A 23,361-nucleotide genomic window follows, 5' to 3' on the forward strand; every position below is an offset into this window, starting at 1 on the left:
ATTGACCTCATCTTTTTTTTTTCATCAAAAATTGAAGTTTGAGTTTATTAGGGATACTTGTTTTTTTTTTTTTATTGAGTCACCATGTGGAAAGTTACAAAGTTTTCAGGTTTAAGTCTCAGTTATACAATGCTTGAACACCCATCCCTTCACCAGTGAACATATTCCACCACCAAGAATCACAGTATAGCTCCACCCCGCCCCCCACACCCCTAGCTCCCCCCACCCCTAGCCCCCCACACCCCTAGCCCCCCCACAACCCTAGCCCCCCACCCCTCCTGTGTAACTGATAGATTTCACTTTAATTTCACTTTGATTACATTCAATATTTCAACAAAACTCACTATTATTGTTTGGAGTTTCTCCCCCCTAAAGTCGGACCTGCTGAAAAGGAAGCATTTGATAATTTGTTTTCCATTGCTGAGAATGAAGAGATATGAGTTGACCTCATCTTTTGAGTGCACTTACCTGAAGCATAAAGCAATCTTATCAATCTCAGTAGTTGGTAAAGCATAGCACAGTCAGTCACAGTCTTTTCATTCATAGATTTGCTCGAGTGGGCACCAGTAACGTCTCCGTTGTGAGACTTCTTGTTACTGTTTTTGGCATATCGAATATGCCACGGGTAGTTTGCCAGGCTCTGCCATAGTGGGCGAAGTACTCTCCCACTAAGGTAGCTTGCTGGGCTCTGAGAAGGACAGAGGAATCGAACCCAGGTCGGTCGTGTGCAAGGCAAATGCCCTACCCGCTGTACTATCGCTCTACCCCAGGTAAAGCATAAGAAATAATAATATCCTGATTTTCCGAGTAAGACAGCCTCATGGTTAGAAGCTGCTGTAAGAGAATTTCCTGTGTTTTTGACTGATGTTTAGTAGTACAATTTATGTCTTCTTGGGAGTGAGGATGGAGGGAAAGATCCAGGGGGCAAATACAACAGAATCTTGATTTTCCTATGGCGTTTTAGTACATTTTAATGGATATATGTCTGTTGAATACATATCCTTAAGAACATTTTCAGAGGCTCTGTTGTTTTTTTAAAGTAATTTTCACCAGTTTGCTATTTTGGGGGCCACACCTAGGTATACTTAGGGCATCTTCTGGATCCGCGCTCTTGCATCACTCCTGGTCAGCTCAGGGAATCATATGAGGTTCTTGTGATAGAAACTGGGTTAAGCATGGTCAAGGCAAGAGATTTACCCCCTGCACTATCTCTCTGACCCCTTCCTGGCAAATTTTACACCAATTTAAATTTTCAATAATGATATGTTACAGTGAATGTTTGCCTACATTCTCATCAACACTGGTCACTGCTAATCTTCTAAATCTTTGCTTTTAGTTGGTACTTCATGCTATTAAATTGAGGTGACGTTAGTTTAAATATCTATATGTTTTTGGGGTACAATTTCACGCCTCTATAAATTTTTCTACAGAATAATGAGATGCATTTTCATACTCTTTTCCAATACTTTCCTATCACATTAAAACAAAAATATTTAACATAAACTAAAAAACTCCCTAAATCGCTCATTTGGTCAATTTATTCAGCTTTGCTCATTTTGTTATAGTTGTCACACCAGATTTGTTTCTAATTTTCAAAGGTATTAAATTATTTCCCACATCTGCTCCTTTTTATACTTGCAAATATCTGTCTGAAATTCTCTTACTCTAACACGTGGCATGTTTTTTCTTTATCTTCATACCAATTACCATTCAAAAATAATTTCTTCAGAGGTCTGGGTTCCTTATAGATTGGAGACCTATAAGGAGTGATTATTGAGTGCAGATCCAGAAATAACCCCTGAGAACCACTGGATGTGGCCCCCCAAACAACAAAAATGCTATCCATGACATTTAAGAGTTCTTAACTTTAAGGAAAATAAACATAATAACAGAAAATGAGCAATAGATATAAGTTCACAAAAACAATTAACATGGTCAATAAAATATAATACTTGTTAATTGCTTTAATAAATAGTTCAGCATCTACTGTCTACCACATATTAAGCACTAGCAGTACAGCAGGAAAAAGTTTATGCAGGGCTGAAGAGTCCTTCTCCTCAAAGACCTACCAATGTAGTGAATATAAATAGATAGCAAAGGAATAATATTATATAGTGACATGGACTAAGGAAATAGAACATATTGATAGAGGGTGACAGAGTAAAAATATCCGTAATACAGTTTGTGGAGGATCCTGATGTACTGAGTTTGAATGCGCTGTCTGGCTAGGGCTTTGGTGACTGCTTCAGTCTCAACAGAATCAAAGGCCTTCTTTAAATCAATAAATGTTAAACAGAGTGGCATCTTGAACTCTCGTGAAACCTCAATGAGCTTGGTCACCATGTGGATATGGTTGATCATGCTGAATCTTTTTCGGAACCCTGCTTGCTCACATGGATATCCTTCATCTGGTGTTCTGCCAATCCTATTCAGGATGACTCGGGTGAACAACTTGTAGACGATGCCATGCTGGTGGCATGTTGGTTCGTTCTTCACTGGTTGGTACCGTTGCAACCCCCTCACCATGATGAGGCGGTGAACCATTGAGCCCAAATATGTAATTTGCATAATTTTCAAATCACATCAAAACTTAGTGAAATTAATCAGAGGGAGAGGAACATAGAACCATCACAATTATTTGCAGGGTATATATGTGTGTATAAGCATAGTATAAGAATAATACCCAAAGATAATAGAAATAAGGGCCAGAAGGTCTGGTCCATGGTAGAAAGCTTGTCGCAAAGCATGGGGCAAGTGCAGTTGGGAGAGAGCTAGGACCATTATGACACTGATAGTTAGAAACAAACATTCTGGACGAGAACTTAGTGCTGGAAGGAGGTAAGGTGATACGCATACCCTTACAGTAACAGTATTGCAAATTACGGTGTGGAAAAGGAAGAAAGGGGGGGAGAAAGAAGTGTTCGCCATAGAGGCAGGCTGGGAGTGGGAAGTGTAGGCAGGGACAGGAGGGAAACTGGGGACACTGGTAGCAGGAAATATGCACTGGTGAATGGATAGGTGTTGGAACATCATATGGCCAAAAATCATGAACAACTTCATAACCGTGTCCCTCACAGTGATTCAATTAAAAACTGATAAACTTATGCATATTGTTAGGGTCGAGCAGACCTCTACCTAGGGGAGGCGCGGAGGAAGGAGACCGAGACAGCTTTCTGCAAGCACACAGGGTTCATTTAGGCCAGCATGCTAGGGCTCAGCAGCGTACCTAGAAGCAGGCAGGGGCTGAGAGCCCCAAGCTCAGGGAGCAAGCAGTTATTATACAGTTTTAGAACAAAGGCCATACAGTTGCCGAGTTCCTGTGGTATCTCTTAGAACAATTCCTGGAATTGAGGCGTGCTCAAGGCCTCTGCATCCCGTCTATCTGGGCCACTTTCTGCCCAGTTGGGTGCTCAAGGACACAAATTGCAAAGCTGCTGAGCTGTTACAGAAGGCAAACTAGCAAGTTAGCAGAAGCATTTTTCAACATTTTTCAAACTTCTTTAACCTGCACTGGTGAAGGGATAAGCTTTGGAACATTGTATGGCCAAAAATCATGAACAACTTCATAACTGTGTCTCTCACATGATTCAATTAAAAACTCATAAACTTAGGCATATCATGTATTTAACTTCTGAGATCATTTAAAGGAGACACTTAATACGGGTTGACTGGGAGGTCTGAAAAGAAAGCTGGGAATAAAAGGCTGCTGTTCTCCAAAGACAACTATGGTATCAAAAATAGCACATAAATTCACGTTAAATTGCCAGTGTTCTCACAAATGGATTTCTCGCTGAAGCTTACATATTATTTTGAAAATAACAACTGTACTCTCGAAGATTTCTCTATTTTTTCAAAACAAAATGGAAAGAAAGCAAAAAGAGATGTTGATAGTTTGGAGCCCCCAAGTAAATATTTTTTATGTGGTGAAGTTAAAGAATGCTATTTTATAATCTTCAGACTGACATATTCCTTTTTAAAATGAAAGCTCCTAATTTAAAATTATTTTGCAGCACGCAGTTTTTAAAAAATAGAAAAATATACAGCCCACTTCATCTCCCTGCCTGTCTCCGCCAAATACTCGCTCTCCACCTGAGTTCTCTTTCTAAATTCTCTAGAAGGTGTTGACTTTAGGAGGACTTGGTAGGTAGTGGTGGCTGTGTCAGAGCAGAATGCAGTAGGGCATGAGGGGAGGGCGGCAAATGGCTGCAGAGGAGAGGCGAGGAAGCAGAAAAGGCAAAGCGAAGGCCTAGCAGAGAGTGGGAAAAGAGGAGGGCGTTAGAGACCCTTCTCCGTAACCCGAGAAGGGGCCCGCTCCAACGCTGGGAGGTGATGCTACTTGTGGGACCTCAGATTGGAGAAACGGCTTGAGTGGCAGAGCCGCGCGCGCGGGCGCAGCGTCAGTTGGCGGTGGGTGGCTCGGGCTTGGCGGGGAGGGGTGGCGGTTGGCTGTGCGCGTGCTCGAGGGGGAGGGTCGTAGGGGCTCCCGCTGCACCCTGGTCGCGGGAGTTGGGGGCGAGTTCGGCGGTGACGCGGGGCCTTCACGTGACCGCGAGCTGCAGAACGACGCAACCTTCGGTGCAGTCGTCACTCCCGTCTGGGTACCAGCTCCCCGCTGCCCTGCGCACGGCGGGCTGGCATCAGGCCCGGGGAAAGCCGAGCAGGTAAGGGCCGTGGTGCCCGCGTGTTAAGGCACGGGTGGCATCGGCGGGGCCCCTCGGCCCCGAGTCCAGCGAAGGGCATCCGTATAGCGGACTCTGGCCGGGTTTCTCCAACACCCCCACCCCACCCCCGCCACTCACCCCACCCCCAGCGTTTTTTGGGAACACAACTAGTGCCTTCGGAGCTGGGTGGTCGCAAAAGGGCGACAAAGTTCTAGGGGAGGGTACTCAGAGCCACTAACCACGAGGGGCGGGGGAGGGGAGGAGGGGGAGCATCCGTCGAGTTTCTTTGGGGGGGGAATAGTGGGCATGTCCGGAGTCGCACGGGGCGGGGGCAGCCGGAGAGGCCCGGCGGTGGCCGCCCTCGGCTCCCCCTGCCCGGCCCCCTCTTGCAGGTCTGCGAGTCCGGCGGCGCAGTCCCGGCGGCGCCCTTGGCCGAGAAGCGGGCGGAGGAGGAGGAGACGGCTGGAAGAGGCCCAGGTCGGTGGTGGCCGGGGACGGGGAGGGGGGGGAGGGCGGGGGTGCGGGGCCGGCCCCCCCCCGAGACCCCTCCCCAGCCGTCTCCTGCCGTCCTCCATTTTGCTGAGCTCCGGAGAAGAACCCTGGGAAAGGGAAAAGATGGTGGGCTTCGGGGGAGGGCGGGGAGGGGGGGCGCGAGTGGGCGGGTGCAGGGGGGAGGTCCAGGATGCCGACGGCGGCCGGTCCCCGGGTCACGCGTGCCTCCTCTGTCCCCGCCCGCGTGCAGCTTCCCTTCAGGCCGACCCCGCAGGAGGAGAGGATCGCAGCATGGCACATGCCCCCCCGGAGAACGACGCGGTGGAGCGGCCGATGCCGAACGGAGAGGAGGAGCGCCCGTTGGCGGGGGGCGAAGGGCAGCAGGCAGCGGGCAATCCCCGGAGAGGACCGGCGCGCCGCCTGGCCCCTAATTTCCGATGGGCCGTCCCGAATAGGCAGGTCAACGACGGGATGGGAGGAGATGGAGATGATATGGAAATGTTCATGGAGGAGATGCGAGAAATCAGGAGAAAACTCAGGGAGCTGCAGTTGAGGAATTGTCTGCGCATTCTCATGGGGGAGCTCTCGAATCACCACGACCACCACGATGAATTTTGCCTTATGCCTTAACTCCTGCCATTTTTTTTTGTTCCTCTGAAGTTAATACTGTGATGCCCTCTGTTTTTCTCTTCCCTTGCTTTTTTTTTGCTGATATGCTTTTGACTATTCCATGGGCTGTGAATCTTATGCAAGTTCCATGTTTCGGGTGGGTTCTGTGTTACCAGCTTCTGATGGGATGATTGCCTTTGCACTTAGACTAAGTTTCTTTCTGTCGACGATAGTTTTACCCATGCATGGAAAAATGTAAAGTGAAATAAAGCAATTGAAAAGCAATCTGCATATTTATTGTCTCATTGCAACCAAACTGAAATCAAATGCTCCAGTTTTAATTGGAGAACATTTTCCTGTGTTTGGATATTTTTATTGTGTAGGATTTTAGGCTCAAGAAGAATACTTTTTGAGTGACCTTGCGCATTTAGTACAGGAACAAAAAATTACTGGTTTAATTAAAAAGAATAAACTTGAAATATCTTCTAGTCTTAACTGGAAGAATAAACCTTGCCTTGTTTATAGATACACTCCGTTAGTGAGTCCACCTTCAATGCTTACCTTACAGGGCTACTGAGTGTGGTGTGGAACTGTGTTGGCCTGCCTCCTATATGCAACTCCCCAGCATGTAACAGGACCCTGGCCACCTTCAGGTACTTGGGAAGGACTATAGGAATTTTCACCCAGGCTCACAAGCGCAAAGGGCAAAAGTAGGTGAGTTCTTCTCATATTTGCAATACTTCTTCCCCGCACCTGGTAGCTGCTCTACCAATTGGGGATACTTACCCTTCTGCTGGTTACCAATTCTGTTCTCATTGCTGATGTGCTGGAGTACTGAAGGTAATAAAAAAACTGATTTCTCGGGGCTGGAGTTGATAGCATGCGGCCGACCCAGGTTTGATTCCCAGCAGCCCATGTGGTCCCCTGAGCACTGCCAGGAGTAATTCCTGAGTGCAGAGCCAGGAGTGACCCCTGTGCACCGCCAGATGTGACCCAAAAGAGCAAAAAACAAAAAACAAAAACCTGATTTCTCTGGAATCACTCATGAAACAAATCCCCTTCTCCTTTATCCAAATGATACCATCTGGGTTCTTGGTTTTACCTTTTTGGTTTTAGGTTCCTTCTTAATAAAATAGGGTTTGTGGGCTTATCTTTATGTGCACTCCTTTAGAAATTGGCATGAGTACCCTAGTACCTACATCAGGAGATACAATATAAATGTCATCCCTTGGTGTCCCCAGAATTGTATTTCAAACCAAGACAAAAAAAGCTAAAAGCTTTGAAAGGTTTACCCAGACTTCTAAATTGCTTTGGGGAAACAGTGTTTATTTTGGGTGGGGGGAAGAGGTGGCTACTTGTTGATCCTAGTGCTGAGGGAACCATGTGGAGACCAGGATCAGGAAAAAGCATGTACAGGCCTCTGAGCCCTTTCCTGGGCACCCATAGGAAAACATGTTTTAAAGCTGAAACACATTCCTTTCTCATTTCTCTCCCACACCAAAAACATGAAAATGCTCTGTAATTTTTAAAAACTATAATGAGTTTAGCATTATCGTTCCTATATTAATGTTTGCCCCTCTGAACATAATTAGTCTTTTTTTAGTCTTCCTGGAGCTCACTTTTTAATATAACGCCAGACGTGGTAGATATTTAACTACTAATTATTTTGAAAGATTAACTATAGTGATATTAAGAACCCATATAATTCCTGACTAGCCTGAGTTGCCAAATACAAATAATGTTTTACCTGAAAGTATTACTTTTTTATGTGAGGTAAAATAATTTAGGATATATGAGTGAGAAGAGAGCTCTAAAGAAGAGTAATTATGTACCTGGTGCTGGGATATAGGAAATTCCAGAATGGAGTTCCTGGAAAGTATTACTTTTGGTGAGATGCAGAGGTGTTCGCATCACAGAGGCTGTTTCTGGCTCTGTGCTTAGGCATCAATCCAGGATCAGAGAAAGTAGCCACACACACAGCAAGTGCCTTAACTCTAGGGTTCTATCTCCAGCCCTAGGGAAGTATTACTTTTAATGTTCAAACTGTCATAGTAAAAACAGTTTATCACCCAGAATCTGTAATGTTTGGAGGTTTATGGTCACACACAGCAGAGTTGCTCAGGAGACCATTTGCATTGCCAGGAATCGAACTAGGGTTAACATGTACAAGGCAAGTGCCATCACTCAATGCCCTTTTCCTCTGGCCCCTCTAATATTTTGCTTGTTTGTTTTGTTTGGGGGCCATATGCAGTGGTCCTTGGGACTTACTCCTGGCTTTGTGCCCAGGAATCCTGGTGTGCCCAGGAATCCTGGTATGGCTCAGGGAACCATATGTGATGCCAGGGATCATACCCGGGTTGATCTACCTGCAGACCTACCTGCAGTACAATCACTCTGGCTCCTGACCCTGGTTTGATCCCCAGCACCCCATGTGGTCCCTTGAGTCCACAGGAGTGATCAGTGAGCACAGAGCCAGGAGTAAGCCCTGAGCACTACTGTGTGTGGCTTCAAAACAACAGTAACAATAACATCAAAAAATTCATATTGCTTTCCATAGAGGCTGAAGCAGTTCACATTGCCACCAGCAGTGGGTGAGTGTTCTTTTTCTCCACATCCATGGAAACACTTATTTCTGGTCTTTAAAAAGAATTATTTTGGGTCTATGTTCAAAGGTTACTCCTGGCTCTGCACTCAGAAATCACTCCTGGTGGGCTCTGGGAACAATATGGGATTCCAGGGATTGAACCTGAGTTGGCCGTGTGCAAGGCAAGCACCCTAGCCTCTGTAGTACCATTTCAGCTCCGTATATCTGGCCCATTTTGAATCAGATTGTTTTCCTGGTGTGAGATAGTATCTAACTGTAGGAAGGTTTTACAGGGGAGGGGAGGGGAGGGATCCTCCTAAGCAATACTTAGAGTGTCTCAGGGACCCTCACTGTAACCTGACTGAATAGATCAATGCCTGAGAATGCAGTTCAGTACGGTCCCTGCAGTGTTCCTGGGGCCTTGTAGGGATAGAGGCCATTAGGTCCATACCAACAGTGCTCAGGAGCCTCTAGAGGTAGACCATTGGTACTAGGGGGACATGAATAGGCTCTAATCCCCGTGCTCTCTCCTTAGCCCCCAATCATAATTTTTGTTTTGTTTGGAGGCCACAATCAGTGATGCTCAGGTCTTACTCCTGTGTCTGTGCTCAGGGACCACTCAAGACAGTGCTCAGGGAACTATATGGTGCACCGGGGCTCAACTGTGGGTCATCTGCATACAAGGCAAGAACCTTACCCACTGTACAAGCTTTCTAGCACACCCTCATTGTCATTTAAAAGCATTTCCTCCCCCCTTCACTTTACTGTTGTTGTTACTATGACCAATGATTATGCACTAGTTGTGGTGTTTACTCATTTTTAGGTGTTTTGCTCAAAGGGGATCACACATCAGGTTGCAGTCTCACCGACTTGGCAGAAGTACTCACCAATATTTGCATTTCTCTGGTTGCATTGTTTGCACACGTTCCCTGCTGAAGTTTCACACTTCAGCTGAGGCATACATGATCTGGCTGTAATTTCAGACACTGTGATGCTCACACAGATGCTCTCCAGGGATCATGCATCCTGGTCATGGTACTCACATCTCTTTTTCATTTGTGCTCCTTACTGGTATCATACTCCTTTTGTGCTTACATGCACCTGGCTATAGAGCAGCCAGAAGTCACTTGTAGTATCAGGGATTGTAGACAGCAGTCAACTGCATCATTATTTGGGTATATATGGATTTGAATTCATGTTCATAAGTTTCAAACTATTTTTGCAAGACAGACATTTAGGCCTCATTGTAGATTTGATCTGCATTTTCTTGTTATTAGAGATAAATATTAGATGATATTAGAGCCTGTTAACCACAAGTATGTCTTCCTTTGTGAAGTATCTCATCAGCTTTTTTCTCCTGTTTATAGGAAAAGTTTAGAATATCAAATCCACATAAAGAGAAAGTAGAGTAGCTGTCAGGAGGGAAGGAGACAATGGGAAGAGACTGGGATGACTAACGTGTTCTGGAATGGCATTTGATAGGGAATAACTATTGTGTGACCAGACAAAAAAAATAAACTAAACTATTTAAAATACAATGTAAAAGGAAAAAGAAGTTTTCTCAAAAACAAGATAACAAAAATTGAGTAGTTTTTTGGTATAGGTAAGATCAGTTCTGATTATTACCAGAAAATTTGACTAATAACATTATAAAACATTTTACCATTTTAAAGGGTTGTGGCAGGATTTGCTAGTTTAGATGCTCTTTAATTGTAACATAGTTTTAATAATTTTATTATATATAAATTACATGAATATTTGAATACTCATGTAATCAAAAATATTCATACATTTAGAAAAACTTTTTTCCGAAAGAAGAAAAATTGCCTTGGACTTGGGGAGCAAAACTGAAGTCATTTTATGACTTGAAAAAAACATTTATTCATACTGACAGATTTTTTTGTTTGCTAATTTTTGCATCTTATCAGCAGTGATCAGGGGCAAAGTGTACAGAGGTGTAAGTACTGAACCCAAAACACCAGCGTGAAGAACATGCCTTTTAGCCATTTGAAGACTCTCCCCAACACAGTAACATTAAATTAAATAGATTAAATTTTAATAATCATTATCTTAAATTTTAGTAAGCATTCTCTTAATGTTATCTAGGAAAAACTTTTCCCCATATTGGCTGGAGCGATAGCACAGTGGTAGGGCTTTCGCCTTGCATGCGGCCAACCCGGGTTCGATTCCTCCACCCCTCTCAGAGAGCCCGGCAAGCTACCAACAGTATTTCGCCCACACGGCAGAGCCTGGTATATCTGTGGCATATTCGATATGCCAAAAACAGTAGCAACAAGTCTCACAATGGAGACGTTACTGATACCCGCTCGAGCAAATCGATGAGCAACGAGATGACAGTGACAGTGAATATATATATATATATAAAATTGTATTTATGTGTATATACATATATATAATTTCCTACTTAGTATATATGTATACAATACATTTTTCCCATTTTTGATATAGTTATTCGTGTTGTCGTTCAGTTTTGTGAGTGCTTTATATATCTTGGATATTAACCTTTAGACAGATGTATGATGTCTGAATATATTCTGCCATTTAGTGGGATGTCTTTGTGTTAACAGTAGTTTCTTACACTGTACAGAGTCTTTTTAGTTTCATATAATCCCATTTGTTTATTTTTGCTTTCATTTTCCTTGCTGTTGGAGTAAAATCTCTAAAACATCACTGAAATCAGTATCTTGAAGTGATTTCCACATTTTATGGTTTCAAGTCTGATATTCAAGTTCTAATGCATTTTGAGTTAACTTTTGTGCATTGTGTGTTTATAATCTAATTTTATTCTTTTGCAAGTGACTAGCCAGTTTTCTCATCAACATTTATAAATGACATTTTCCTTTCTTTCTTATGCATTTGTCTCTTTTGTTGTAAATTAACTGCCCACATATGTAAGGGTTTATGTCTAGATTCTCAAGTACATTCTATTAGCATTTGCTTTTATTCCAAGCTGTTTGTTACTGTAGCTCTGTAATCAGTTTAAAGTCAAGGAAAAATATATTTTCTCACGATTGCTTTGGCTATTCAGTTGAAATACTCTTTAATTCTTCCAATTCTAGAAGGTATAATATCCTTATATTTCTTTTTCTTTTTTTGAATCACCATCAGGTTTAAGTCATATAGTCTTTATATTTCTTTGTTTTGGGGCCTCATATGCCAGTGCTCAGGGCTTATGTCTGGCTGTGTGCTGAGGGTTCCCTTATGGCAGGGCTTGGGGGACCATGTGGGGTGCCTGAGATTGAATCTGTGTTGACCATATGTAAGGCAAGAGTCCTACCCACTGTACCACTGTACTATTGCTCTGTCCCATATCTTTTTATTTGTTATTTTCTGTTTATTTGAATGACAGCTTATTGCTTTTGGATGTACAAATCTTTCGTCTCCTTTCTTAAATTCATTTACAGGTTTTAATTTTGATTCAGTTGTAAATAAGATTGTTTTCTGATTTCTTATTCTTGTACATTGTTGTTCACATATAGAAACTTAACAGTTTTATGTATGATTTTATAACCTGCAAGCTTTACTGTATCGATTTTCAGTTTTTTTTCTTTTCCTTTTTGGGTCACACCCGTGAATGCACAGGGATTACTCCTGGTTCTGAATTTAGGAATTACTCCTGGCAATGCTCTGGGGACCATATGGGATGCTGGGAATCGAACCCGGGACATCTGCGTGCAAGGCAAACGCCCTACCTGCTGTGCTATTGCTCCAGCCCCCTTTAGTATGTTTTTAGTGGATTATAGTTTTGTTTTTGAGCCAACACCTGTTGGTACTCAGGGCTTACTCTTAGCTCTGTGCTCAGGGATCACTCCTGACAGTGTTTGGGGAACCATATGTGGTGCCTGGGATTTGAATGGGGATTATTGGCCTTATCTCCTATACTGTCACTCTTGCTTAAGTGGAATCTTGAGGATATTATGTATATATAATCATGTCGTTGGCAAATACTTATAGTTTAACTTTTTATTTTCCAATATAGATCCCTTTTATTTTTATTTCATAACTGCTGTGGCTAGGACTTACAGGACTATTTTGAATAATAAGAGGAGTGGATATGCTTGTCTTCAGTCTAATCTTATATAAATAATTTTAAGGTTTCCTCCTTTGAGTATGATGCTAATTGTGGGTTTGTTTTGTATGGACTTTATTATGTTATGTTCCTTCTATTTCTATTTTATTAAGTGTTTTTTTAAGTGTTATGTTTATTGACTGAAGTATTGTGACTTACAGTACTGTTAATGAATGCTTCATGTGGACATAATTCCAAAGACCACACTCACAATTCAGGACACACCTCTCCCCACAAGGTCCCCAAAACCCCTCACTTTCTTTTTTTAAAAAAAATTTTTTATTAGTGAATCACCATGAGTTACAGTTACAAACTTATGAACTTTCACGTTTGCATTTTGTTTATATCCCTCCACCAGTGCCCAGTCCCCTCCCCCAATGTTCCCCGTGTCCCTTCCACTCTCCCACCCCATCCTACTCACCCCACCCCACCTCTGTGGCAGGGCATTCCCTTTTGTTCACTCTCTCCTTTAGGGTGTTGTGGTTTGCAACAGAGACACTGTGTGGCCATCGTGTTAATATTTTGTTGTTAATGTCTCTCTTCAAGCAACTACTCTATTAGTAATTGCTTTATGTTCCTTTGGTGCAGATATGTTAATAAGTGTTAAGTTCTCTTGATAGATTGATCCTTCATTATATTATGTCCTTCCTGATGTTTGTTACCTTTTCAGCGTGAATCATTTTTTGTTATAAATGTGGATATCTCTGTCTTAGGCTGGCATTTACCTGTGTGGTTGTTCTATTTACTTTGAAACTGTATTTCATTAAAGCTTGAATGGGTTTCCTGTAAACAACAGATTAGATTTTGTTTCCTGCCCTCCAGCTACTTTGTATCTTTTGATTGGCAACTTCAGCTCATTAGCTTTAAGGGAAATTATTTCTAGTTTTCTATGTGAATTCTGGGTGTTTACCTTTGTCCCTTTGTTCACTTATTCTCACTTACACATTTTATCCACCTTTATAGTAGTAAGTGAGTTCCATTTGCCTCTTCATGATTGTTTCTTCTAAGTATTTTTGTTTTGAGCAGGAAGGTAACTTATTATTTCCAAGTGGGTTTTTCCTTTTATTGAAGTTCATTTACTCTTTCTCTCACAGAAACACCTTAGAGGTCATAAATTCCTTCACCTGTTGTTTGTCTGAAAACTTTTTATCGTTCTTCAAATCTGAGTGAATAACCGAGCTGGAGAGAATATTCTTGGTTAAAGGTCATTTCCATTCAGCACTTTGTATTTATTATGCCATTCTCCTCTGACCTATATTATTCCTGTTGAAAGAACAGCTGACAATTTTATGGAGGCATTCCTTGCATATGACTTCATTATCTTGCGCTACTTTTTGTTTTTCTCTTTATGTTTTACTTTTGCTATTTATTTATAATGTCTTTGAGTGCCTATTTTGATTGGAACTCAAAATTTTCAGTTTCTTGGATTTCAGTGTTTATGTTACGTATGAGACATTTTAAGTTTATTTTTTTTATCTTTTAATTTGGGGGTCTTGGGCCATACCTGGTGGTGTCCAGGGCTTACTCCTGGCCCAGTGCTCAAGGGTGGCAGGCTCAGAGGACCATATGGGGTGCCAGATATTGAAGTGAGGTTGGCCACTTGCAAGGCAAACACCTTACCTGCGTTTGTCACCCTAATCCATTTGCTATGGGTCATTAATCAAGGGGAAGAATTATTAAAATCTGTAGAAGTAAAATATGCATACAATTTAAGAAGCATGAAGCTTATGTTTAGTTTGTTTAGCCCCATGTAGGAAATCTCATCTTCCTGAAAATAAAAATATTTCTTTTTGAATGCTTAGTTTTTCAAATGCGCTACAATTTTGTCTTGCATATTATGGCAAGTCTACGTTCTGGAGCATATATCTGAGACTTCATATTTACCTTTCTTTTAAACAACCAAGAACGTTTTATTAGAATTTTGATTTTGGAAAGTTTAAAATACACAAATCACTACGAAACAAATATCAAAGTGTCATTTAAACAAAATAGCAAATAGTTCAAAGCTGCAAATAAAAACTTGGTGTCTTAAAACCAAGACTAATTTAAAAATCTAGATGATAAAACCATACCTGAAATACAGCATCATTTTAACATGTATCTTCATTTAACAGGCAGACTAATGAAACGTAGTTTGAAAAACTTCACCACAGTCTTAAAATACATTTTGTTTTAGCCAGGTGAAATCTCAAGATTTTGCAGACATGCAGATAGGGTGGGGCTTCTGGGAATGAGATTTTTAGGAAGTTACAATAGCAAAGTGGAATTTAAAGAAGTTGCTAGCTAAGTCACCAGCCCTGAAGTACCCATATGTGGAAACTGAGGCAACACCCAGACATGAGTGAATTGCCTCAGAAAAGCAGCTCCAAGAACAAAAGGTCATATCAGGATTATGGAAATGACCAATGAGACTTCAAGGCTTGGCCACACGATAATAACAAAATGCCAGCTGAGTTGTTTAGGAGAACTCCTACTATTAAACCTACCTTTTTATTATTTAAAAAAATTTAAAGCAAGTCATCATGATTTATAAATATAATGATAGCTATCTCTTTTTTTTGGCTTTTTGGGTCACACCCAGCGATGCTCAGGGGTTTACTCCTGGCTTTGCACTCAGGAATTACTCCTGGCGGTGCTTGGGGGACCATATGGGATGCCGGGGATCGAACCCGGGTCGGCCGCGTGCAAGGCAAACGCCCTACCCGCTGTGCTATCGCTCCGGCCCTAATGATAGTTATCTTTGAGGTATACTATATTCCAGCACCAGTCGCACCACCACTGTCAACTTGACCCCACCAGGGTCCCCAGTTTCCTTTCCACTCACCCTTCACCTCTCAGTTTACCTCCTTTTGATTTGGTTATTGTGTTTTGGGTCTCCTGCTTTCAGTGTTGTTGATTACACTTTTAAAAGGCAAGTATCCAACTTACTTTGTTGCCCATATTGCAACATGTGTGTTCCTTAGCCGTACATTTTCTGAAGCAAAACTATTATATTAATAATACAAATAATATTGTAAAAACTAAAGTAAAATATTATTTGCTGTCATGTGAAACATTCCTTTACAAAAGTATGAAACCAGACTATTTATTTTTATTTATTTATTTTTATTGAGTCACCGTGAGAACAGTCACAAAGCTTTCAGGTTTAAGTCTCAGTTATACAATGATGAAACACCCATCTCTTCACCAGTGCACATGTTCCACCACCAAGAACCGCAGTATACATCCCATCCCAACCCCCATCCTGCCTGTGTGGCATATGATTTTCGCTTTACTCCCTCTTTACTTTGATTACATTCAATTTTTGACAGAAAACTCACTGTTAATATTTAAAATTTTTCCTCAATAATCAGACCTGCTGAAAAGGCATCATTAGACATTTTGTTTTCTATTGCAGATAATAAAGAGCATATGATGTCGTGCGGCTGTGAGTTTTTGGAATTCTGGTATTTTAGTAATTAAGTTCAGAGGGATTTCTGCCAGCAGCCACTGTGTTCTGAGATTGGTTTGTGTGCCTTTGGGATCATGGCTGTTCCCGAGCGGAGGAGCCGTTCGTGGGCATCCGCCCAGGATCTCATCTGGGCGGGGAACAAGGCCGATTCTGCCCCCCGCCCCCAACATGACATTTCCCGCTTGCCCCATCTCTGCAAGCTCCTACCTCTTGTCCAGTTGGCTCTGAAAGGTGGCTGTCGCCATGCTGCCACAAAGGGGAAAAGGTCGAGGGACAAAAACCCTTCCCCTCCCTGGGGCGGCAGAGGGCCATTAGCTCAGTTCACAGTCCAGGAGAATTTCTGCCAGCAGCCGCTGCATTCCAAAATTGATTTATGTGCCTCTGGGATCATGGCCATTCAGGAGCCAGACAATTTATGAAGTGTTAAGAAGCATGGTTGCATTGCCACTGCCCCAAGTTTCAACCTCAAAGGAGTGCGTGTTTAGCTAAGGAAAAATTGAAGTCACCAGGAAAAACTATACCATTTTGATGCAGGAATGATGCTGGTGTTGGGTCAAGTTTGCAGATTCTTCAGTATTTTCAAGAATGAAAATATTTGACTAATAAAGATACTCAGACCCACTTGGAAATAGAGAGGTTTATTGGAAAGTACAAAGAAAAGGAAACAAAACACCATAGCTGAACTGAGTGAAGCATGGCTCCTCTTGTATTTTTTTTTTGCTTTTTGGGTCACACCTGGCCATGCACAGGGGTTACTCCTGGCTCTGCACTCAGGAGTCACCCCTGGCGGTGCTCAGGGGACCATATGGGATGCTGGGAATCGAACCTGGGTGGGTCGCGTGCAACACAAATGCCCTACCTGCTGTGCTATTGCTCCAGCCCACCTTTTGTATTTTTTAAGAAGACCAAGTCTTTGTGTTCTGAATTGAAAATAATGTTTACAAAAAATTCAGGGATTATACAGGATGGTCTAGCTCTTTTTGGGCCTTTTGGAGTGTTTATTTGGCCATTGGCCTTAGGTATTATCTATTGTCTCTTAGTCTTTGTGAGCCTGAGGTATGGGGCAAAAATCTATGATCTTGAGGATCTAACTTCCCATTTACCAGAGCCAAGGAAATCACAGGAGTGTCAAAAATGTAGGATGGGGACAGTCAAAACTGTGACTGCTCACAACAGCTGACAAGAGGAAATTGAGGCTTCTTTTGACTTCACCAGGAAAACAGAAATTGTCATATTCTCTATTCACCACATAACATTTTAGGATTTGAGTACATGTTTGGGGGTCAAATGATTTGAGTTTCAGCTTTACTACTTGGTGTTGTGAGCAATCCCATTCAGCTTTGTTTCCTCTTTGTTCATATAGACAGAATTGTAGTACCTACCTTCTAAACCTGTGATGAAGTGAGATCATGTAACAAAACCCCTGTCACATAGTATTTATATTTATAGTAAAGGCTACTTAGAAAACATGAACAAAATGAGTAATAAAGTGGGTAGATATATAAAATATATAAATTTTATATATTTCTTTTGCTCTCAGTAGAGCAAAAGAGAAACATATATATACAGAAGCTTAAAATTGCTATGTCTTTATTTCCTCATTTGGCACAAATGATGTGATAATCTGTTGAACTATAAACTAAGAGGCAATATCAAAGGGTGAAGGATTATGTAATCTCCTTTATAACACCTTTTAAATAACTTTTCCAAACAACTTTTCTTAGGAAAGCTTCAGACATTAACTGAGATGGAGAATCTTTCCTGTTAGAGACTGCTTCTCCTGGAGTTGTTTTCTGAAGTTGTTTCTAAACGTGAAAGGTCAGGCATGTGACTGAAGCAATGAGGAGCTGAAGAGAATATTAACTACCAGAATAGAAACAGTGATAGGGTATTGTATCTGACCAGCCCAATGTGACAGTCAAAGTTTTTACTCTTTATTTTCCCCACAGCAATTAGTTCTTCATTATGGAGGACGGGAAGGGGATCCATTCCACAGCCATGAACCCTCCAGGTAATGTTGTTTTTTTTTTGAGTCTAAGTCACAGCTATAGGTTATTTGTGCTGAAGGTTTACAGGCAATCTGATGAGAGTCGTTCCCTCTTATTGGTGTGGCTATTGGGTGGCTTCATTATGACCTACTTGTTGTGTTGTTTCTGAAATTGCCATTATTTCCCTGTCACTCCGGACTGCTCCTCAGACATTTGGATTTCAGTTTAGCTGTACGTCTACAGCAATGACCAGTTTTCTTAGGAACTTTGTTTGCTGATTTATTTGAAACAAAAAGGTGGCTAGTGGTGTTTTTATGCTAAAGCATTCATTAAAATCTGTATTGCAAACCATAGTGCCTAAAATAAGAAAGAAAGAGAGGGGCTGGAGCAATAGCACAGTGGGTAGGGAGTTTGCCTTCCATGCAGTCGACCCAGGTTCGATTCCCAGCATCCCATATGGTCCCCTGAGCACCGCCAGGGGTAATTCGTGAGTGCAGAGCCAGGAGTAGACCCTGTGCATCGCCAGGCATGACCCAAAAAGCAAAAAAAAAAAAAAGAAAAGAGAGAGAGAGAAAGAGAAAGAGAGAGAGAGAATAAGAGAGGTGACTGCTATAGAGGCAGGTGGGGTTTGGGGTGGGGGCTTGGAAGGGTGGAGGAAAACTGAGGACACTGATGCTGGGAAATTACACTGGTGGAAGGATGGGTGTTGGAACATTGTATGACTGAAACCTAATCATGAACAACTTTGTGAAAAATAATTTTTAAAAAAGCAACCCGTCACTGTTTTATGAATATACTGATCTCCTTCTGGCCTTCAACACAAATCATTAATCTGACTTTGAGTGGGTGATGATGAACATGGATTCCTCCCGATGATGCTTTTCTCCCCATCCTGCCCAGTTATAATCAGGTAGAATGGGTCACTTCTCAAAAGCCTTTTACTTACCAGTGGTCTCTTCACTTTACCAAAAGGGCTGGAATAATTCTTTTTAAAATAATAGCACAGCGGTAGGGCATTCGCCTTGCACACGGCCAACCCGGGTTCGATTCCTCCTCCCCTCGCAGGGAGCCTGGCAAGCTACCGAGAGTATCTCGCCCGCATGGCAAGCTACCCGTGGCGTATTCAACATGCCCAAAACAGTAACAAACAAGTCTCACAATGGAGACATTACAGGTGCCCGCTCGAGCAAATTGATGAGCAACGGGATGACAGTGACAGTGACGGGTTGAAGCCATTTACTTATGACTAAATCTGTCCATGTCTAAAATGGTTGAACTGAACTGAACCTGTGAATTCCAATTATAGCCCAGAAGCAGCCCTTTCCTAATGGAGGGTCCTTCCCTCCTTGCCCTTCTGGAATGCTCCGCTGGGTTCAGAACAGAGTGTGTCCAGAGATATCTAGTACCCTGGGAATGTAGGGAATATATGTTAGTTACTCTTTGATTTGGAGCCTCAGCTTTACTTCCCATCTCATTGGGTTGAGTGGTAAATTTGAATCTATTTCCCCATACCCCATGAGTTGTGGGTCAGAAAAGTGTAAAAAGTACACATGTGATTATACTCAAGGGGTAGCATGATCTGAGAAAGTGGGTAGCACTGTAGGATTGTCCTCCGTTGTTCATCGATTTGCTCGAGCGAGTTTGACAAGTCTCAATTGTGAGACTTGTTACTGTTTTTGGCATATTGAATACACCACGGGTAGCTTACCAGGTTCTGCTGTGTGGGCAGGATACTCTAGGTAGCTTGCCGGGCTCTTCGAGAGGGATGATAGAGAAGAAAATATATGTATATTTCTATTATGACCAGAAGTTAATGCCACTTATGGGTGGAATGAGTATACAGATGGAATTGGGGAAGGGAGTAAGATTATTACTCTTTTTTTGTTTAATTGATATGTATTTAGTAAATAAAGTTTAGGGTAAGGGGGTGAAGTCAAATCCTAGCCCATTTGCTATATCTCCCATGTTTCCTTGCTTCTTATCTTACTGCCTTGTTTGATATAAGAGAAGAGTGGGTTTCTTCTCTTGAAAGAAGAAATCAAAGGAAGAAATCGAAGCCCAATGCAACACAGGACACTGAAACAAGAGAAACAGATCTCACCTCCCCCTTAGCTACCAAGGCCAGACCCCAAACAATAATATTTGTAGTGTTAATAGAGGGAAAGTCCTCGGCAAAGATTCAGTGTCTCATATTTTCCAACACCCCTATCTTTCAGCAAGAAGCAATAAACCCCAGTGATTTAATGAGTTCAGAAGTTATAAAAATGTAATAATCTAAAGAAAATACTTTCAGGTGGGGTAGCAGCTTCTATTGCTACCACAGTGTCGGATTACAAGAGTCAGATATAGATGCCAGGGCAGTAAGCTAACAAAAGCTTTCTGACTCTGTCTCTCTTCCCAGCTTCTTCATATCTTTGCACGCTTCGATTCAAATTCCAACATATTAAGGAAACACCAAGACTAGAGGCCATATCACAGCTTTGAATCAGACCAGAGCTGGGAAATTATAAAATTCCATGACCAGAGACCATGGGGGAATCTATAGAAGCTATTCTTGTGGTCCAGGATTTTTCTTTAGGCATTTCCTCTTGGCTTGGAGAAATAAACCTGTTTTCTTGTACCTCATCACTGTCACCCAAGATCCTGCCAGTTATGGGATTTCCACTGACAGCTTTGTGATGGTCATGTCTCATGGGTAAGTCATTTAAACACTCACACGTCACTTGGAAAGTGCAACTTCTGTTATATGTGAGTTTCATTGCCATGTAGTAGAGTGATATCAAGGCAAATAGAAACGGATACTGACTGAAAGCTAGGATAGGGGCTCCAGTAACTGAGTTTCCTGATTGTGCTTTTTTTTTTCTTAATGAATCACCATGTGGAAAGTTACAAAGCATTCAGGCTTAAGTCTCAGTTATACAATGGTCGAACATCCATCCTTTCACCAGTGCACATATTCCACCACCAAGAACCCTCCCCTCCCCCCCCGCTCCCCGGCCTGTGTAGCTGATAATTTTCACTTTGCTTTCTCTTTACTTTCATTACATTCAATATTTCCACAAAAAAACTCATTATTATTGTTTGGAGCTTCCCCACCAAAATCAAACCTGCTGAAAAGGAAGCATTTGATAATTTGTTTTCCATTGCTGAGAATGAAGAGATATGAGGTTGTGGCCACGCGATTTTGGATTTCTGTATTTCAGTATTTTAGTAACTAAGTTCAGGGAAATTTCTGTCAGAAATTGCATCATTGCTAGCTTGTACCTCTCTTTAGTGGTCCTTATGAGATGGCAGTCGCCACGCCTCCCGCCCCGAAAGAAAAAGCCGAGAGAGAAAAACCTGTCCCCTCCTGGGGCGGCATGGGGCCGTGGCTTAGTTCACAGTCTAGAGACATTTCTGCAAGAAGCTGCTGGTACCAAAAGTAGTTTAGCTGGCCTCCGGGGTCATGGTCATCCAGCAACAGAGAGGCCGCACACGTGCGGCCACTCGGATCACATCTCGGCAGAGAGCGGCACCTGATTGTGCTTTTTGATTGTAGGCACTTCCATCTTTCTGTTCCCTTCAAGAAACCCTAGATTCCTGACAACTGTCACAAACGATAGGAGGGAAGGTGTTAAAAAGGAAGCAGAGAATGATCAAGGGGCAGAAAAGGTCCTGAAAACATGCTGTTTTCTGATCTTTTCCCCGGAGTTGCTGGAGAAAAAGAAGAAAATCATAATTGTATGTTCAAAGTGCTGTCATGTTCCCTTACTTTTCCTTAAAGATAACTTGAGAGAAGCATGTTACCATGGAATCCTTGAAAGGTGAAGTATTTCAGTGCATAAGAAGTTGGTGTATATTTGGAATGTTTGGAATGGAACAGTGCCAGCCAGGAATGTCCCTCAGTGGACTTCACCTCATAACTTGGGATAAACTTCGTAAGTCACCTCACCATGTTAAAGAAGATCACACCAGCTGTTCACTACTCACTTAGTTATGGGTCAAAGAGGAATACTTTACACCTAAGTGAAGATCTTTCTTTAAATTTTGTTACCATTTATATTTATAATACTATTCATCGTACTTTCCAACATCATTCCGACACCACAGTCACCATCAGAGAGCCTGCTTCTGATGTCCACCAATGTCCCAATGCACCTTTCCCCAATGTAAGTTCATTTCTACAGACAGAATCTTCAGTTCCGATGACTTTGGTCATTTGTTTCTTTGCTAGGTTTCCTTTTTATTCCATATATGGGAGAAATCTCTCTTTTATTTTTATTGTTGTGGTGATGACACCTATGCACATAGAGATGAACGGAGCTAATATCCAAAAATTTCACAAGACTGATCAATGGTAAGTTGATAAGGTAAATTTTTTTCAAAAACTATATATTTTAAACAGGTATATAGAAAGTAGAAATTAATATTATGAATTATTCAGTTCAAATCCATTTTAAAATTTACATAAAATTGATAAATCATACAAATGTAAAAGAGTGAAGAGAAAAAAATTAAGGGGAAAATCTGAATAGGCATGTAGAATTATAAAAGTGTGTTTTATCCTAAGAAAGGGAATATTGGCTTTATGTTAGAAAATATTATGGCTACTACTTAAGGTCTGCACTAAATAATTGTAATAAAAATCTCAGGGCTGAAGCGATAGCACAGAGGGTAGGGCGTTTACCTTGCATGCAGCCAATCCGGGTTCGATTCCCCGCCCCTCTTGGAGAGCCTGGCAAGTTACTGAGAGTATCTTGCCCATACGGCAGAGCCTGGCAAGCTCCCCGTGGCCCGTGACATATTCGATATGCCAAAACCAGTAACAACAAGTCTCACAATGGAGGCGTTACTGGTGCCCGCTCGAGCAAATCGATGACAGGATGACAGTGATACAGTGAATAAAAATCTCTTGGCTTGTAAAAAAACACTCAATAAGACATAGAACATTCAATGTAATGAAATATTAATTCATTGTTGAAAATGTATAAAATCCCTTAGCAAGGTAGAACTATACCTTTCGTAATCTAATAGAGGGCAACCAAAAGCACCATGAGTGAATGTCATACTCAGTGCCAAATGTTGGAGAATGCCATTTAATAGATCAATGAATCTTATGAGATCTCTTTTGTAAGTTCCTTTTTAAATTATGCTGCTTTCAATATTCTGTCTTTGGATTTTGTCATTCCAAGCACAATGTATCTTGAAGTTTTTGTATTCAAATCTGTATTTGCTTCGACCCTTTGATCCTCTTGTGTTTGGTCGCCTGTACTCCTCAAATACTGAAAATTCTTTTTTGGGGGAGGGACATACCTGGCAGTGCTCAGGGCTTACTTTAGGCTCTATGCTCAAGAATCATTTCGTCTAGGGCTCAGGGGACCATATAGGATGCTGGGGATTTAACCTGGGTCAGTCATGTGCAAGGAAAGCAGTGTGCCAACTGTACTATCTCTCCAGCCCCTCTGGAACATTATTTTATTTTTTCAATTTTTCGAATTGCAGCACAG

At 41.8% G+C, this 23,361-nt stretch overlaps 1 protein-coding gene and 1 long non-coding RNA gene across 2 annotated transcripts; both read left to right on the forward strand.

The window, feature by feature from the left end:
* The first annotated feature begins 4,610 nt into the window (after nucleotides 1-4,610).
* On the forward strand, nucleotides 4,611-6,047 carry BEX3 (brain expressed X-linked 3). The gene is made up of 3 exons (XM_055121852.1): nucleotides 4,611-4,661; nucleotides 5,054-5,138; nucleotides 5,404-6,047. The coding sequence occupies exon 3, from the start codon at nucleotides 5,445-5,447 to the stop codon at nucleotides 5,781-5,783; it is 339 nt and encodes a 112-aa protein (XP_054977827.1). The 5' UTR covers nucleotides 4,611-4,661; nucleotides 5,054-5,138; nucleotides 5,404-5,444; the 3' UTR covers nucleotides 5,784-6,047.
* An 11,787-nt stretch (nucleotides 6,048-17,834) lies between these two features.
* LOC129399559 (uncharacterized) lies at nucleotides 17,835-21,739 on the forward strand. Its single transcript, XR_008627178.1, has 3 exons — nucleotides 17,835-17,898; nucleotides 20,277-20,570; nucleotides 21,639-21,739. It is a non-coding gene; the product is annotated as an uncharacterized LOC129399559 (long non-coding RNA).
* Nucleotides 21,740-23,361: the final 1,622 nt, after the last annotated feature.

Source organism: Sorex araneus, chromosome X (genome assembly GCF_027595985.1).
Source record: "Sorex araneus isolate mSorAra2 chromosome X, mSorAra2.pri, whole genome shotgun sequence".
In the NCBI taxonomy this organism is placed as follows: domain Eukaryota; kingdom Metazoa; phylum Chordata; class Mammalia; order Eulipotyphla; family Soricidae; genus Sorex; species Sorex araneus.

Coding starts and splice junctions, on each gene's coding strand:
- BEX3 (XM_055121852.1), top strand. CDS start 5,445: ATGGCACATGCCCCCCCGGAGAACGACGCGGTGGAGCGGCCGATGCCG.